The 14,970-nt window shown below is 44.6% G+C and overlaps 2 protein-coding genes across 3 annotated transcripts; both read left to right on the top strand.

The window, feature by feature from the left end:
- On the top strand, positions 1,322 to 6,017 carry LOC8061008 (phytolongin Phyl1.1). 2 transcript variants are annotated; one of them, XM_021457409.1, is made up of 6 exons: positions 1,322 to 1,543; positions 2,719 to 2,930; positions 3,289 to 3,372; positions 3,458 to 3,535; positions 3,630 to 3,664; positions 5,064 to 6,017. In XM_021457409.1, the coding sequence occupies exon 6, from the start codon at positions 5,091 to 5,093 to the stop codon at positions 5,892 to 5,894; it is 804 nt and encodes a 267-aa protein (XP_021313084.1). In that variant the 5' UTR covers positions 1,322 to 1,543; positions 2,719 to 2,930; positions 3,289 to 3,372; positions 3,458 to 3,535; positions 3,630 to 3,664; positions 5,064 to 5,090; the 3' UTR covers positions 5,895 to 6,017. The 2 variants fall into 2 exon arrangements, with proteins under 2 accessions (XP_021313084.1, XP_021313085.1); XM_021457410.1 differs by lacking the exon at positions 2,719 to 2,930.
- LOC110433766 (spliceosome-associated protein 49-like) lies at positions 1,510 to 4,159 on the top strand. The gene is made up of 5 exons (XM_021456335.1): positions 1,510 to 1,543; positions 2,719 to 2,930; positions 3,289 to 3,372; positions 3,630 to 3,664; positions 4,144 to 4,159. The coding sequence occupies exons 1-5, from the start codon at positions 1,510 to 1,512 to the stop codon at positions 4,157 to 4,159; spliced, it is 381 nt and encodes a 126-aa protein (XP_021312010.1).

Consider the following 14,970-nt stretch of genomic DNA (forward strand, 5'->3'; position numbering starts at 1 on the left):
GATAGTACTACTGTTTATTAATTTGGAATGACGAAAGAAAATGAGAAGTGGTTGAGAAAGTAAAAACAACCTACACATTGATGAATCGGATTGGAGTACGGTGACGTAGCTTGATAGTAGTACTTCAAATGGTACCTTAGATAGATTAAAATTAGATTGTCATAGTATTGGGTAAAGAACCTTGGGTTCAAATGATACCTTTAAGTCTAAGCATCAATCATTTGGTGGTATGATTATAGATTAGATATGATCTAAATGATACCATACTTTAGAGCAACTACAATATATGTAACGTAACAGAGAGCAGTTCATATATGATTAAAATATTTTATACCAACTAGTTAAAATATTGTGAAATATGTTAATAGAGTACCCCAACAAAGACTACTCATAATATTATCATGGACTACTCATACAAGGCAATAATAATATTATCATTTCCTACTTTTCTCTTTGTCCGGAAGGATTACCCTACAATACTATTTTAATAGTATTTTTAATATTTTTCTTTCACAACAAATTAGTATCAGCTTAGCCTTCTAGTGAGACTCATTATAGATGGTCAGACATTATGAGAAATTACAAACTAGTCATGTGAGCCTCATGTATATCACTATTTAGTTACATAATATCGGTTGCCCTTGAATTCTATTTTCTCGTTTTTTTGAGAGATAAATTCAAAATGATTCATAAATTCTTGACAGTTATATTCGGGTTTTAAATTTCAAATTAGGCCTTGTTTAGTTTCCTAAAAATTTTGTAAAATTTTTCAGATTCTCCGTCACATCGAATCTTTAGACGTATGCATGAAGTATTAAATATAGATAAAAATAAAAACTAATTGCACAGTTTGATCGGAATTGACGAGACGAATCTTTTGAGCCTAGTTAGTCCATAATTGGACAATATTTGTCAAATACAAACGAAATTGCTACCGTGCTCATTTTGCTAAAAATTTTGGAACTAAACAAGGCGTTAGTAATTGTAGCGGTTTCAAGGTAACGCATACATAGTCGTACGCGTCAGAGGATGTGTCTCGGACTCTCGGTTGGTGCACGAGAGCAGACGCCACGCGTACCCGCCAATCCGAAGCTCACACGCGTACCCGCCACGTCATCCATGACCCGACGCGACGAGGTTCCTTCACGCGGCTCCTGTGTACCCGATGGGTGTCGGTTAACACCAGCCACTGACGTGCGGGACCAGCATGCACCACGCCGACCCCACTCCTCCGTCTCCGCGTCGGTTGTCGCGCCGTTTTTCCGAATCTCCAGGCAAATATAGCCACCCGCCGCGGCGCCGCCTACGGAGATCCCGTGCGCCTTCCGCTTCTGCCTCGCGGCAACGGCCTGCCCTATACGCCGCCACCTGATTTGCTCGTCCGGTCGTGCCCACGACCCCACCCACCCCCGCGTCCGTCCCGCCGTCGGCGACTCGGCGTCCTGCTGATTGCAGCGTGGCCGCGCAAGGAGTGCTCGTAGCAGCCCCCGCGCCCTGATTCAGTCGCCCATGGCGAGGAACCCAGGCTGCACCGTCTTCATAGGTGAGAGCTCTCTTCACGCTCGCGATTCCCTTCCGTCGTTTATGGGTGGGTTGTACTCGTAGGATCCCATGGGGTTTTAGGATTATTCTAGTTCGAGCCAGCTGCGTGATCCAATCAAGTTGTTGTGTCTGCGTTTGTTTTGGTTAGAGTCTTAGAGATTGGTTGATTTTGTTCGATCTGATTGCATGAGCAATTCAGTGTATGTTGCGTGATTTGCTTGTTCTGCCCTCTCGCCCAGCAAGCGTATACACGTCTGCTTCTATTGTTTTGGGTTAAATAGAACCCTCTTTGGGGTGATTTGTGATTTAATCTTTGGTGTGCCGCTGATTATGCATTTTGATGCCGGTGTCACTGACTCACACTGGTTAGTGTTGATTACGCATTTCTGATGCCAAATGTCGGTGTGACTCACTAGCTAGTGTTATCTAGCCACGACTTCTGATTTGCCTAATTTCTGCTGTTTTGAGGTATTAGGCATTATAATTGTAATTTATCCGCTTGAAGACTCCTGGTTTTGCCACCGTTGCTGCTATGTCTGTAGATTAAAGTTTCCGATTCTCTGTTTTAATGCAGTTGTCATACCTTCCTAATTGATTTGTTCTAATTTTTTTTATTCCTATAAACATTTGGCAATGCTCCTGCTTTTCTTAAAAAGAGCTGTGATATCCTGTTAGGTTGCTTGCCATTTTGATTGCCCGCTGATGACTAATGTCCACATAATCAAACTGTCAGCAACTACAGGACTATGTTCTTTTCTAGGTACATAGCTTTTGCTAGGCACCTAGATATACATTGTGGCTAGATACATACTAGTAAAAACTATGTACTAGAAAAGCCAGAATAACTTATAATTTGGAATGGAGGGAGTAAATATTAGTGTGATATAATGACATCATATATATGTATATTTGGACAATTGTTGTTTCAAATTATACGTGTTACTGAACTAGTCTGTTATGGACATATGGAGCTCTCCTTTTGCGCTTTTATTTAAATTTAAAACTGAGTGTCTCTGTGTTGGGTGGCTTTGCTACTTATTAGAACATTATAGCCAAGATTGTATTTCTGTTTGAAAGATATGTTGCCATGTTCTCTGGACCATCTGGGCAGCTGTGTTGGCCCAATTAGTATTTAGTATGCTTTATTAATTCTTCAACTGTTTATTTTCTTAATAGGTAACTTGGATGAAAAATTATCTGAAAGGGTCTTGTATGAGATTCTTATTCAGGCAGGCCATGTAGTAGACCTACATGTACCTAGTGACAAGGAGAGTAACAGTCGCAAAGGTTACGCCTTTGCTGAGTATGAAACCGAGGAAATCGCGCAATACGCTGTTAGGCTTTTCTCAGGACTTGTTCGGATCAATGGTAAAACGCTTAAGTTCGTGGTAGGTTTTCATTTCTATCTAGGTACATTACTTGTGTATAATATTCTGTCTACATGCATCATTTGTGTAATACGTGCATTATTTGTGTATAATATACATGCATTATTTGTGTATAACACTCTGTCCACATACATTACTTGTCTATATAATCGCAGGACCACTGCTTTTACCTAGGCACGCTATTGTATAATGACAGTTTTAAGTTATCTGTCATACTATTTGCAGAAATATTAAAATTTCCCTCAAATCCCTAGTTTATCCATCTCCTTCAAATCACGTGTAACTTGTTACATAGTTATCTTTATGTCTTAAAATATTACCAGGCTCAGATATCTATCTTCTTGTTATGTTTTTGCAGATTGCTGGTCATGACAAACCGTCTTCAAATGACAATAACTCAGTAATGCTCAATCCTGTACCCTCTTCAAATGGCAATAACCCAGTAATGCCTAAGCTCAACCCTATACCGTTACCAAAACAGACTCAAATCTTGCATTGTTGTGATATGCCTGTGTCTCGTACCCCAGCATATCCGGTGGTAAACGGGAGGATTGGAGGTTATGGTTTTTCTCCCATTCCTTATCCATATGGTTTTCACCCACAAGGTGAGATACTTTCCTGAGCCTTGTTAATGCATGTTCCAAACTGCACAGCTATTAATGTAAACTTGATCATCGTATCTCTCCTCTTTATGACCAGCTTTATCAGGTGGACCAGTACACAGCCATGGCCAGGTAAGCAACAGTATGTATGATTACAGTAGGCAATTTGGTTCTGTTCTGAACATTGCCCATAGGGGTCCTGTTATGAATGCCTTTGTCCATGGACCTGCGAATCAGCCAATTATGTACCCATCCTAGGTGCAGAAGAATGCAGTATGTTGAGAGTACGCAGGTTCCACATAGGTTCTTGACACCTCCATGTTTTGGTAACTCCTAGATTGTAGTACCTCGTAGTCGTGCTCAAGCATGTAAATATGGTTATCATATCCTCTAGATATTCAGAAGAACGCTGGCAAAAATCCTGTCCTGTTGTGTTCTCCATTGTCACAACTCTGAAGCCAGCTGATGTTACTTACAAAAGAGAGTCAAGTACTCTGTTATGTTCGTGCCAGCCACACTAGTGAATCTAACTCGTGCGGGTTGGATTGCTGGAACAACAGAAAGTTCCTGAATATAGACATGTCCAATTAGTTTTTGTGTTGACATTGCAGACTGAGAGCGTACTAAATGACAACAAAACTCAGTTGTTGCACTAGTTATCATGCAATGGTTCTGTGTGTCATCTTTCACTGCTAGCAAGATCTTAGTTAGCATTTGGCCTTTATTTTTTGAGTTAGGTGAGGAGAATTGATGAGATTGCCCGGTGCCTGAATATATAGCCTGTCTTTATGTTTGACGAGTCTGATAGTTTCTTTTATTAGTGCAGTTCCACCTTTCGTCTTATGTGTAACACTCGTAAGTCGTACTACCTTTCATCTTATGAGCAAGTGTCAAGGTCATTGTCCGAACTACCACCAACTAAGCTTGTGCTAAGTGGTGACAAGCAACCTGTCTTCTCACCGTTGCTTCACTAACAATAGCATTCCATTACTTTTGGAACCTACTAGCGTAGCAGTATCCTCGTAAGAGGAAAAAAAAGATGGTTGCTGAGGGCATACCACTTTTTTAAGGACGTGTATCGCACTGAGGAACTTGTTTCTAACTCACCTGACCCAAAATTGTTTTATTCTGGAATGAGAACCGCCTACAGCAGAATTAAACTCTTATCGTCGTTCTGTGCACCTTGGAGGCTTCTCCAAGGTCAGAACCACACTTCAAGCCATGAATCAGAATGGTATTCCTATCAAGTAAGTTTACTTGTGATGCACCCCAGCTCCTCTACTGACCCAGCACCTAGGGCTTCTTTCCTTCTCTCCTTGTATATTCCTTGGCCACCAAAGCACATATCATCTCTGTCGATCTAACCTATACTTCTTTCCGGTGCGGCTGAAACCATTTCTGCATAAGTACTGCAACTCCCGGTTGCAGCAGCTTTCTTCTGCACCGTTTCGTTCTGCCCCTCAAACCTTTTTGCGTCGCAGCAGCAGCAGCCTTTGCACCTTGGACCGATTTGAAGATGTCCTCTTTACAGCCTCATTAATCGATGGCGTAGCGGCACATGCACGAACAAGAACAAGAGCACTTGTTCCGTTGTTCGTCGGCCTCGAACAAGCGTGCACGACCTCGCGCCGATCAGGGCCCTCACACGCGTCGTGTGCCGATGGAGGTGGAGGGCGACGGCACCGCAGGCGCAGGAGACGGCGGCGTGGACGACGTCTTCTTCTGTGTCGCCGCGACGACCAGGGGCAACAGGAACAACATCTCCTACTTCCATACCAACGCGGTCGGCGAGGACGCCGAGTCGGCGCTCACGCTCGCCGCGCTCTGCCTCGACCACGCCCCCGAGCACCACCGGTGGCACCACCACACCGTCGACGGGGCCAGGACGTTCGCGTTCCTCTCGGCCGACGACGGCCGCACCTACTTCGCCGCCGCCGACCCGACTCCCGGCGCCGCGGAGGTGGTCCGGTTCCTGGAGCGCGTCCGCGACGCGTGCGACGCCGCGCCCAGGAAACGCCTGCGCGAGGAAGCGGTGGCCCCCGTCGCGCGCCAGTTCGCGAGGACGCTGCGGGGCGTGGCGGGTCCGAGCTCCGGCGTGGCTGACGCGGAGCTTCCGGAAGCCTCGCTGCAAGCGCAGGAGCCGTCGACGCCGCTGCAGGCCCTGGCCAGCGAGAAAGGCGAGGAGCGCCAGAGGGCCGGAGAGCGACGTCGCGCCTTGCAACCGGGGGAAAGCGCGCTTCCGGGGTGGCGCTCGTGGTCGCGCCACGCAACGGTCGTGATCGTCGTGGATGTGGTGCTGTGCCTGGTGCTGTTCGCCGTGTGGATGGGGGTGTGCAAAGGATTCAGGTGTCTGACGCGATGAATCGCTCAAGCGTATGCAATTGTAATCACTTATTTGTGTTTGCTTCAAATATCTCATCTACAAGTTGTAAAAGATCTATTTAGAAACGACGAGTCATGCCTTCAACAATGCATGCATTCATCACTCGAGCGGGGATTCAGCCTTTTGCAAAATGCAGAAAAGTTGCAAGTACATGCTTGGCAAACGTCACATGTTCTTTGACAAAATCCGATGTACGCGTGTGAAGTAACTCCAAAACAGAGATGTGGTAAATCTCATACCTTACGGTTCAAGGAGATTTGTCTTAAATGAAATTATTTCAACTTCGGCATAAACAATGTCTAAAAAGCAGCAACCTACACACAACTACGTAAAGAAGGTTGACAATAAAAAATTATTATGAAAGAAAACTATGTTCAAAATATATTTCTCACCTTAGATAATATATTTCCATACATATTATTAGTAGTCCAAGTAATTAGAACTGACTTTAGGGCAAACTTTTATCAAGGCCTTGTTTAGTTCGTGTAGAGAAAAATTTTGCGACACTGTATCACTTTCGTTTGTTTGTGGTAATTATTGTTCAACCATAGACTAACTAGTCTTAAAAGATTTGTCTCGTCAATTTCGACCAAACTGTGCGATTAGTTTTTATTTTTATCTATATTTAATACTCCATGTATGCGTCTAAAGATTCGATGTGACGGAGAATCTTGAAAAAAAATTTAAAATTTTGGGTGGAAGTAAACGAGGTCCAACTTATTTTCAATAGGGGAAAGTACGTAGAGATAAGCAGCCATGTGTAGTTGTTTATTACAGTATGCTAGGAGTATTACTTCTTGGCACAGGAACTACTCCCTTCACACCAAATTATAAGGTATTCCAAAAATTTTGAAAAGTCAAATAATCTCAAGTTTGACCAAAATTATAGAAAGAATTATAAAGATTTATGTAATCAAGTAGATATATTATGAAAATATAATTAACAATGAATCTAATGATACTTAGTTGCTATCATAAATATTATTATTTTATCATATAAATTTAATACTTTGACTCTCCAAAATTTTTGGAATAACTTATAATTTAGGATGGAGGGAGTATTTTGTTTCTTAGGACAATGTCAAGTGGGGGTGTATGACCGTTACTCTTTGTTAGGGTATGTGTGAGTATGACAAGTCCTATAAGAGCACTCCCAATGCAGAAATTATCATGGTTTCTATAGATATTAATTGTAGTGTCACATAAGCATTTTGCTGATGTGGCAAGGTAGTTATTGAAGAGAGAGCAAAAATCATAGAAACTTAGTCTAAGTTAGAAACCATGTCTACACGAAATCCAAGACATGAAGTGATATTATTGGCTAATAATGGAGAGAGAATGAATGTGATTGGATAAAAAAATATTCTATAGAAACTATCCATTGGAACCATAGTTTTTATAGATAGTATCTATAAAAATTAATAGGTATAGAAAATATGTGTAGTTTCTAGCATTGGGAGTGTCCTAAGTCATTTTTAAGGCAAAGTCCTATTTCGTATTAGTCATTAGCGTCTTAAATATGCATATTGAAAAATAACAAATGTTTGGGGTGCATGATTAGGATGGTCCTTAGGTTAGTCTCAATGCATGTTTCATGAGAGTGTCATGCACATTAAATAGAGTGCCACATAAGCAAAATTGCTGATTTGGCAGGGTTATTAAATGAAGGAGTTTCATCGGATGAGAGAGGAGTTTCATCCCTATGAAACTCATGTGGCTCGGTTAGCTAGTTTACAGTCTTGGTAACTGTGCATGAAACTATGCATTGAGACTGGCCTTATGAAGCTTTGCCCCTAGGACTTGCCGCGATGGTGTAGATAGCTGTGACACAATAGACTAAGTGTCCTCCAAAAGATTAGAGCATGACTAATAACAAAGATCATTGTTGGTTGTATATAAATTTGAATCCTAGAATTGCACTTGCGTTGGACGGAGCCACGGAGGGAGTAATGTGGAATCACTATGGAGAGCTGACATGGCACCGTTGAGGGTGCCCTTAGTATTACATGTTTATCAAGATTTAACAAAGCTATAATGTCTCATCAATTCTCTAATATTGACGTTGGTTACTTATTTTGAACTCCAAACATACTCAAATATTAATGTCTTTCTGGGATGATCAAACATAATACAGTTGTGTTATCTATGATGATCCTCAAAGTTTTCTTAAAGCCTAAGCGCATGCGTTCATGCTGACCACAGTCGCATTGGGACAGCCACGCGCATGGAATGATGCAACTGCTCACACTGATGTGAGCATGCCTTGTGGTACATTTGCAAAGCTCCGGAGAAACAGAGATACAGCGGGCCAAACAGCAGCCTGAGATTGCCCTGTCTATTGGTCTTCAGATTTCAACCCGACAGTGGTATCTGAAATACGCAGAAACATTGATATGGAATTATGGATAGAGGCCTTGTTTAGTTCCGAAAAATTTTGGGAAATGGACACTGTAGCATTTTCGTTTGTATTTGACAAATATTGTCTAATCATGAACCAAGTAGGCTCAAAAGATTCGTCTCGTCAATTTCGACCAAACTGTGCAATTAGTTTTTATTTTCGTCTATATTTAATACTCCATGCATGCGTCTAAAGATTCAATGTGACGGGAATGTGAAAAATTTTGTAAAATTTTCAGGGAAGTAAACAAGGCCAGAGCTGGCGTCTCTGCCGCTGCTGCTTGCTTCAATTTAAGCACGGTCATCAGTAGCTAGGACAGTGTGTCCTTGTGCAGTTGTGCAGCTGTGCAACCGCAGACTCTTTCTAGCGCTTTTAGGTATTGCAGGATTGCAGAAGCAGCGTCAGCATAGGAGTTAGTTAGTCAGTAGAGCTCCTGCTTTATTACCTAGTAAGTAAAATCTTTCTCGGTTAGGACACTTGATAGTGCACCAGCACAGAAACAACATGGCCCAGTTTGATGGCGTTCGTCTAGAAACAGAGGAACTCTGAAAAACCTCTTTGACTGACACTATTTTTTGTTGTAACGCAGTACTATGATAACTAACATCTAGAGTACAATACAATCAGCTGCTCCTGTGTTGCAGTAGGAGAATTTGCTTGGGCCATAGTGATGGTTAGTACTGTAAGTTTGGTTGGGCCACTTGCGGCCTATCAGGCCCAGATGCAGACAACCTTTTCCAAGGCAGTTTCAGTGGTTGGAATCAGGCAGAGCGGTGGTTGACGAATGGCGATCAGTCCAGTCGAATTCCGATCCAAGGCTCGCAGTCACACCAGTCCAAACCAAAAGAAAGAAAGGTGGTAGAAAAATATCTCCCTCTTTTTACATTAATTAACAAACGAAAAGAAACAACAAAACCCTAGGGGCCTAATCTAATGGCCTACTACGTGTATGACCCCGACAGGAGATCGGAATCCACTTTGCTGTCCTTGGTGCCAGCAGCAGCTCGTCTTTCCTGGAAAAAGACAGAGAAAAAAAAAGATAAAGAACGCAGTAGTACTACTCTCTTTCTGCTGCCAAACTCGTAGCAATATATATATATATAAGTAATGGCTGATTAGTCACCTAAGCATACAATTAATTAGCACTAGCGAGTTGCTGCTGTCGTCACTTTGCAGCATCAGGGTCAAATTACTTCACCTAAGCATACAAGTAGCATCTTCACTTCATGTTGCTTTACTACTACCATACCATGGTCCATGGCAGTCAGCAGGCAGAGAGCAAGAGAGCATGGCATGGCAGCATGCAGGAGTTTGGAACTTTGGATCCCTTCCCGGGTGCAATGCAAGCAAGCAGAGCAACGTCGCTGCAAAAGGCTGGCCGTTCCAGGCCCCCCGTTTCGGCACGGGGCACGGACACGGGCACCGCCTTTTGTCCGGGGGCGTCGGGGCTTCCTCCGTCACATGCACATGCACTCATCATAATCCGGTAGCGGCTGCTTCACCTTCAATGCCGGCACCGGGGCAGGCGGCAGCTAGCGACGTCACGGGGACTCGTGGTGCTTCGGGCCACTTGGCAGGAGGACGGCCGCCTCCTGAATGCTGATCGATGTCGCCGCTGAAAGTCTTTGCCTCTTTGGTCGGTGTGAGAGCACGGCCGGGCTGCGTGCACCCAGCACCCCTGCAGCTGCGCAGTGCAGCGTGGTGTGCTGCTGACGCTTTTAACTGCATGTTCGCTCGCTGCTGCCCCGACCGGTGAGCTGCTGGTGAGAGCAGTGCCGTGCTGGTGCTGCTGGTCAAAGTCACAGTTGGAGCCAGCTGCCACCGACTATTTTTCTACACACTCCTAGCCGCCCACAGTGCTTGGGACTTGTGCCCATGCCTCCGTGGCGTGCAACTGCTTGTGCTGTTTGAGCATTCTTCTAAGGATTGACACCATGCAGGAGGGGCAAAACACCTTTTAACCAAAGGCTTTGTTTAGTTCATCCCGAAATCCAAAAAGTTTTCAAAATTTTCTGTCACGTCGAATCTTACGGCACATCCATAAAGCATTAAATATAGACAAAAATAAAAACTAATTACACGGTTTAACTGTAAATCACGAGACGAATCTTTTGACCCTAGCTAGTCTATGATTTGACAATATTTACCACAAACAAACGAAAGTGCTACAGTTTTCGGAACTAAACAAGGCCTAAGCTATCATGCTGTTGTTGGTCACGAACAAGTAACACAAGCTTCGTATTACCATGCATCTATATACGATGCACGGGTTCATCGATGGCAACGCAATTTGCTGAGAATATATATGTGACGTGCAATCTGTGACGATCCACTTACGTAGTACAGTAGTACCCATTATTCTTTGGTCCGTCCCACCGGCAGCGCGCGCCGGAGAAAAAAAAGGTGGTAGTAGTTGTTTGTTGATATTTCGCGGTTGCCCATTTGGGACGCAAGATGCACCGAGCCGGCGCACTGTTGGTGACGCCGGAGGCCCCAAGCCCAAGCGATCGATCGAGCATGGCCCCGGCGATGATGCGCTCACGCGCTGCCACGACGGGGGGGATCGGTCTCTGAGCTGTCGCGTTCGATTCGATTCGATACCCGCCGTCTCTTTTGTTTGTTTAGCTCCGGCCGATCCAGACCTGCAGCTGACGGATCGAGATCAGGTTAGGCACGACGGAGGGCCGGCCGGGAGCCATGCTTGCATGGGAATGGGATCCATGCATGCATGCATGTGTTTGTCCTTATGGTTATAGACGACGTATTGTTTGCACCTGTCGTCTAGTCGCGGAAAGCTTGCGAACTTGACCGTAGCAGCGAGCAGCAGTAGCCGATCGATTCTTGACCATCGGTCTTGTCTCGCCTCGTCGTCGGCCACCTGCAGACTCTGCGGACGACGGCGGGGCAGTCCCGGAGGTGGCGTTCCACAATGGGTGCCACGCCAGCGATACCCTCTCTGGCAGGAGGATCTCTCGTTAGGTAACGAACCGCGCTGGCTGTGGCTGGGGCTGTGCCGCTGTACCTGTACGGAGCGGACGGGAACAAAGCAGCAGTCTTCGCTGGTGGTGGACTGGTGGTGGACGACGAGGTCGGATCTTGTTTAGTTCCGAAAAGTGAAAAGTTTTCTGTACTATAGTATGTTCGTTTGTTTGTGATAAATATTATCTAATCATGGACTAACTAGAATCAAAAGATTTGTTTCGTGATTTACAACTAAACTGTGTAATTAGTTTTTGTTTTCGTTTATATTTAATGTTTTATACATGTGCCACAAGATTCGATAAGATAGGGAATCAGTTTTCAGGTGAACTAAACAAGGCCATGCCTGCCTGTGCCTGTTGCATGCACTGGCACTGCTGCACCAGCGGACGCCACTGCCGGGACCGGGAGAGGCGGCAGCCTCAGAATCTGCGAGGCTTTGGCCCACGCCCACATGCCTCGATATCCGCACCCCCCGGCCGGCCCGCAATGATTTGACCGCCGCGGGGCCCCGCCCCGCACTGGCGCCGTGCCGCCGTATCACGAATTGCTGCGGGGCACCGCCGCCGGCGCCACCTCCCACCAGCGTGTTGCTCGCTGCACTTGCTCTCGCCCCTGCCGGCCTGCACTGCGCAAATTGTCTACCCGTTCAATTACGCACAACAGGTTCCATTAATAAGGGCGTACCGGAGGTTTTTTTTTTGAAAGCTCTGGAGGGGTTTACACCCCTACCGTACCGGAGGTTTTACTTCCTCATCCTTGCAAAATTGCTGTTTTTTCTCGTTCTTTTTTTTCTTCGACACACCACGGGCATCCCAGCTGGCCAGCTCTTTGTACTTGTCTTGCGAATTTTGTTGATTCCTGCCAGTTGCCTAAAAAAGAAGAAACATAAAAACATTCAGATTGCTTGTATTACTAGCTAGTACAATCGTATAAGTGTTACTGTCCAACTAATATATCATAACATACATAATCTATATATCTCTAACCGTCTTAGAAAGGATATAATTTTAGAATAATACTACGTCATATATAATCTTAAAATTTGACTGAATTGATAAAAAAAGATACTAATATCTATCATACTAAATAAGTACTATTAAATTCGTCAATGAAATATATCTTCTTCATAGTATACCTATTGAGGTCATACATATATGTTGCTATTTCCTATATATTTAGCTAAACTCTGAAAAAAATAACATTAACCAGAGTTGGAATTGTGTCTTTTCTAGACAACTGTGGTCCTAGTCTAGGGCCTTGTTTAGTTCCGAAAAGATTTCGGATTTCAGTACTGTAGCATTTTCGTTTGTTTGTGACAAATATTATCCAATCAAGGACTAGATAGGATCAAAACATTCGTCTCGCGATTTACAGCTAAACTGTATAATTAGTTTTGTTTTTGCCTATATTTAATGCTTTATGCATGTGCCGCAAGATTCGATGTGACGGAGAATCTTAAAAAACTTTTTGGTTTTCGGGTGAACTAAACAAGGCCTAGGCCATTAGGGATTTAGGGGAGTACATTGCCTGCAGAAAAAAGGTTGGCATCCAAGAACATCATCTCCAGTTACCCCAGCGGTCGTGTCCTTCTCTGAGAGGAATTACCAGAGGAGTGCAGGGTAAATTTCCTGTTGCGCCGGTACACAACAGTACGCACGGGAGTCGGGAGCCTGAGGTTGGGGAGGCATTCAGCAGTCTGTGAGCTCCTCGTTTAGACGTGAAAATTTTTTAGATTTCGCTACTGTAGCACTTTCGTTTGTTTATGTCAAATATTGTTCAATTATATACTAACTAGAGTAAAAAGATTTGTCTCGCGATTTAGATGTAAACTGTGTAATTAGTTTTTATTTTCGTCTATATTTAATGCTTCATTCATGTGACGTAAGATTTGATGTGACAGAGAATCTTGAAAATTTTTTGGTTTTTGTGTGAACTAAACAAGGCCTAGGAAAGGCTCTCAGCAGCAGTGATCACGCGGGCCGTACCTGGGCCGCACGTGCCGCCGAGCCCGGGGCAGAGGGGGCAATGGACGGTGGCTTTTTGGGCGCAAGTGGGGGGACCTCGATGGCCACCCAGTAGGCCGGGCCCGCTTTACAGCTGGTCTCGTTCCTCTCGGGGGGGACACTCTGTCCACTCACGTGGGACAGCCCCCTCACACCTCAGTGGGTGTGCGTCGCGCCAATTATTTCCAGCATTATTGCGCCCAAACGGCGCCCTTGGCCCCACCCGCAGCCGCTGATGCATGCATGCATGGATACAAATACAGCGGCGGGAAGATGCTAGTCCTACTTCTATTACGTTACGTGTGACGGGACGGGAACGCGCAGCCCCTGACACGTCATACCTGAACCGTTCAGCAAGAAAACTAGTACACATGGACGGAGGTGTGCTGCTGCTTACAATATTGAGCTGGGGTTTTCTAGTGCTTCCATTGCATATGATAGGACGTATTCGGGGCTTATTGCATTGTTCATTCGACTCAAATCACGGGATTAGTGTTCACAATAATAATAATAATGCAGGTGAAATCGGCCAGCACTCGAGGACAACACACGTTCGGGGGATCGCGTGGACCAGACGGTGACGGGTTCTCTAGGCCCCGGTGTCGTCTATCCACTACATCTCGGCTGCTTCCTGAGGATGGGGTTTGGATAAGTGGCAGCCGGCCGGGTTTAGCCAATGGATAAACAAACAAACAAACACAGTACGTACGCATCAGTAGTCATGCGCTGCGAGCCACGGGAAGGACAGGAAGGACGTTTTTACCTGCACAATCTCGTCCTTGCTCGTGGTAACTTCTGTTGAGTTGAGCGTGGATTGAACGGAGCACGTTTCCAAGATGCACCCTGTGCTTCAACGTATTTGCGCAAGCCACATGCACAAATAAACGAAGACGACAACAAACGGGCAGTCAGTTAACTTGGGTACAATTATAAAATGTACTACAACTACGTAAGTGAAAAATTTGCAGGTTCTTGTTGAGCAAAAGCGGCTGTGAAAGTAACGGCTGCAGCAGAATTCAACGCTGTACCAATAGAAAACGGTGATGATTTTCTTTGGGGCAACATTTTCTTGCAAAGGAAAAAGGCAAGCAAAGCCCTTTTGCAACGTCACTGGCACCGCCCAAACGTCGCCCTGCAAGAAGAGATTGAAAATTGGGGAGTGGAATCCAAAATGCTGCGCAGTTCGGCACCAGTCGCCGACGACCTTTTGCATACCAATCGGCTTCATTGCCGCCATTCTTTTCGCTGTTTCCAGTGTGGATAGTGTGCAGCTACATGGGTGTATATATATAATCCCTTATTACTCACAAAAAAGATTAATGAAAATAGCATTTCCCGAGAAATCAAATAAACCCAAGTTTAATTAGGATGCCAAAAAATAAGAAGTTAAAAGCACAACCAAAAGGTAGAATGACCATTTCAGAGTCGTGGTTCAGATTTTTGATTCATCAAAAGAAATGGCTAAGAATTGTAAGGATCAACACTGATGTCTAAAATGAACAGACCAGAGCAGGTGTGCTTGCCCTACATGTATGGTATATAACTACAGTACATCGAGCACATTAATTTAGGCATAATTAGGGATAAAGAGGCTGGCCCCTAACATGCAAAATTACTTTGGCACCCTTGTTCCAAGGTCAGTCAAACAGTCAACGGACACAAACTGGGGAAA

The sequence above is a fragment of the Sorghum bicolor genome, chromosome 3 (genome assembly GCF_000003195.3).
Source record: "Sorghum bicolor cultivar BTx623 chromosome 3, Sorghum_bicolor_NCBIv3, whole genome shotgun sequence".
NCBI classification, from domain to species: domain Eukaryota; kingdom Viridiplantae; phylum Streptophyta; class Magnoliopsida; order Poales; family Poaceae; genus Sorghum; species Sorghum bicolor.

Bases quoted from the DNA above. Each gene is read 5' to 3' on its own strand.
- LOC110433766 (XM_021456335.1), top strand. From the start codon at position 1,510: ATGGCGAGGAACCCAGGCTGCACCGTCTTCATAG. The intron at 1,544-2,718 runs GTGAGAGCTCTC...TTTTCTTAATAG, and splicing joins AGGCTGCACCGTCTTCATAG to GTAACTTGGATGAAAAATTA. The intron at 3,373-3,629 runs GTAATGCCTAAG...CTTTATGACCAG, and splicing joins CTTCAAATGGCAATAACCCA to CTTTATCAGGTGGACCAGTA.
- LOC8061008 (XM_021457409.1), top strand. From the start codon at position 5,091: ATGCACGAACAAGAACAAGAGCACTTGTTCCGTTGTTCGTCGGCCTCG.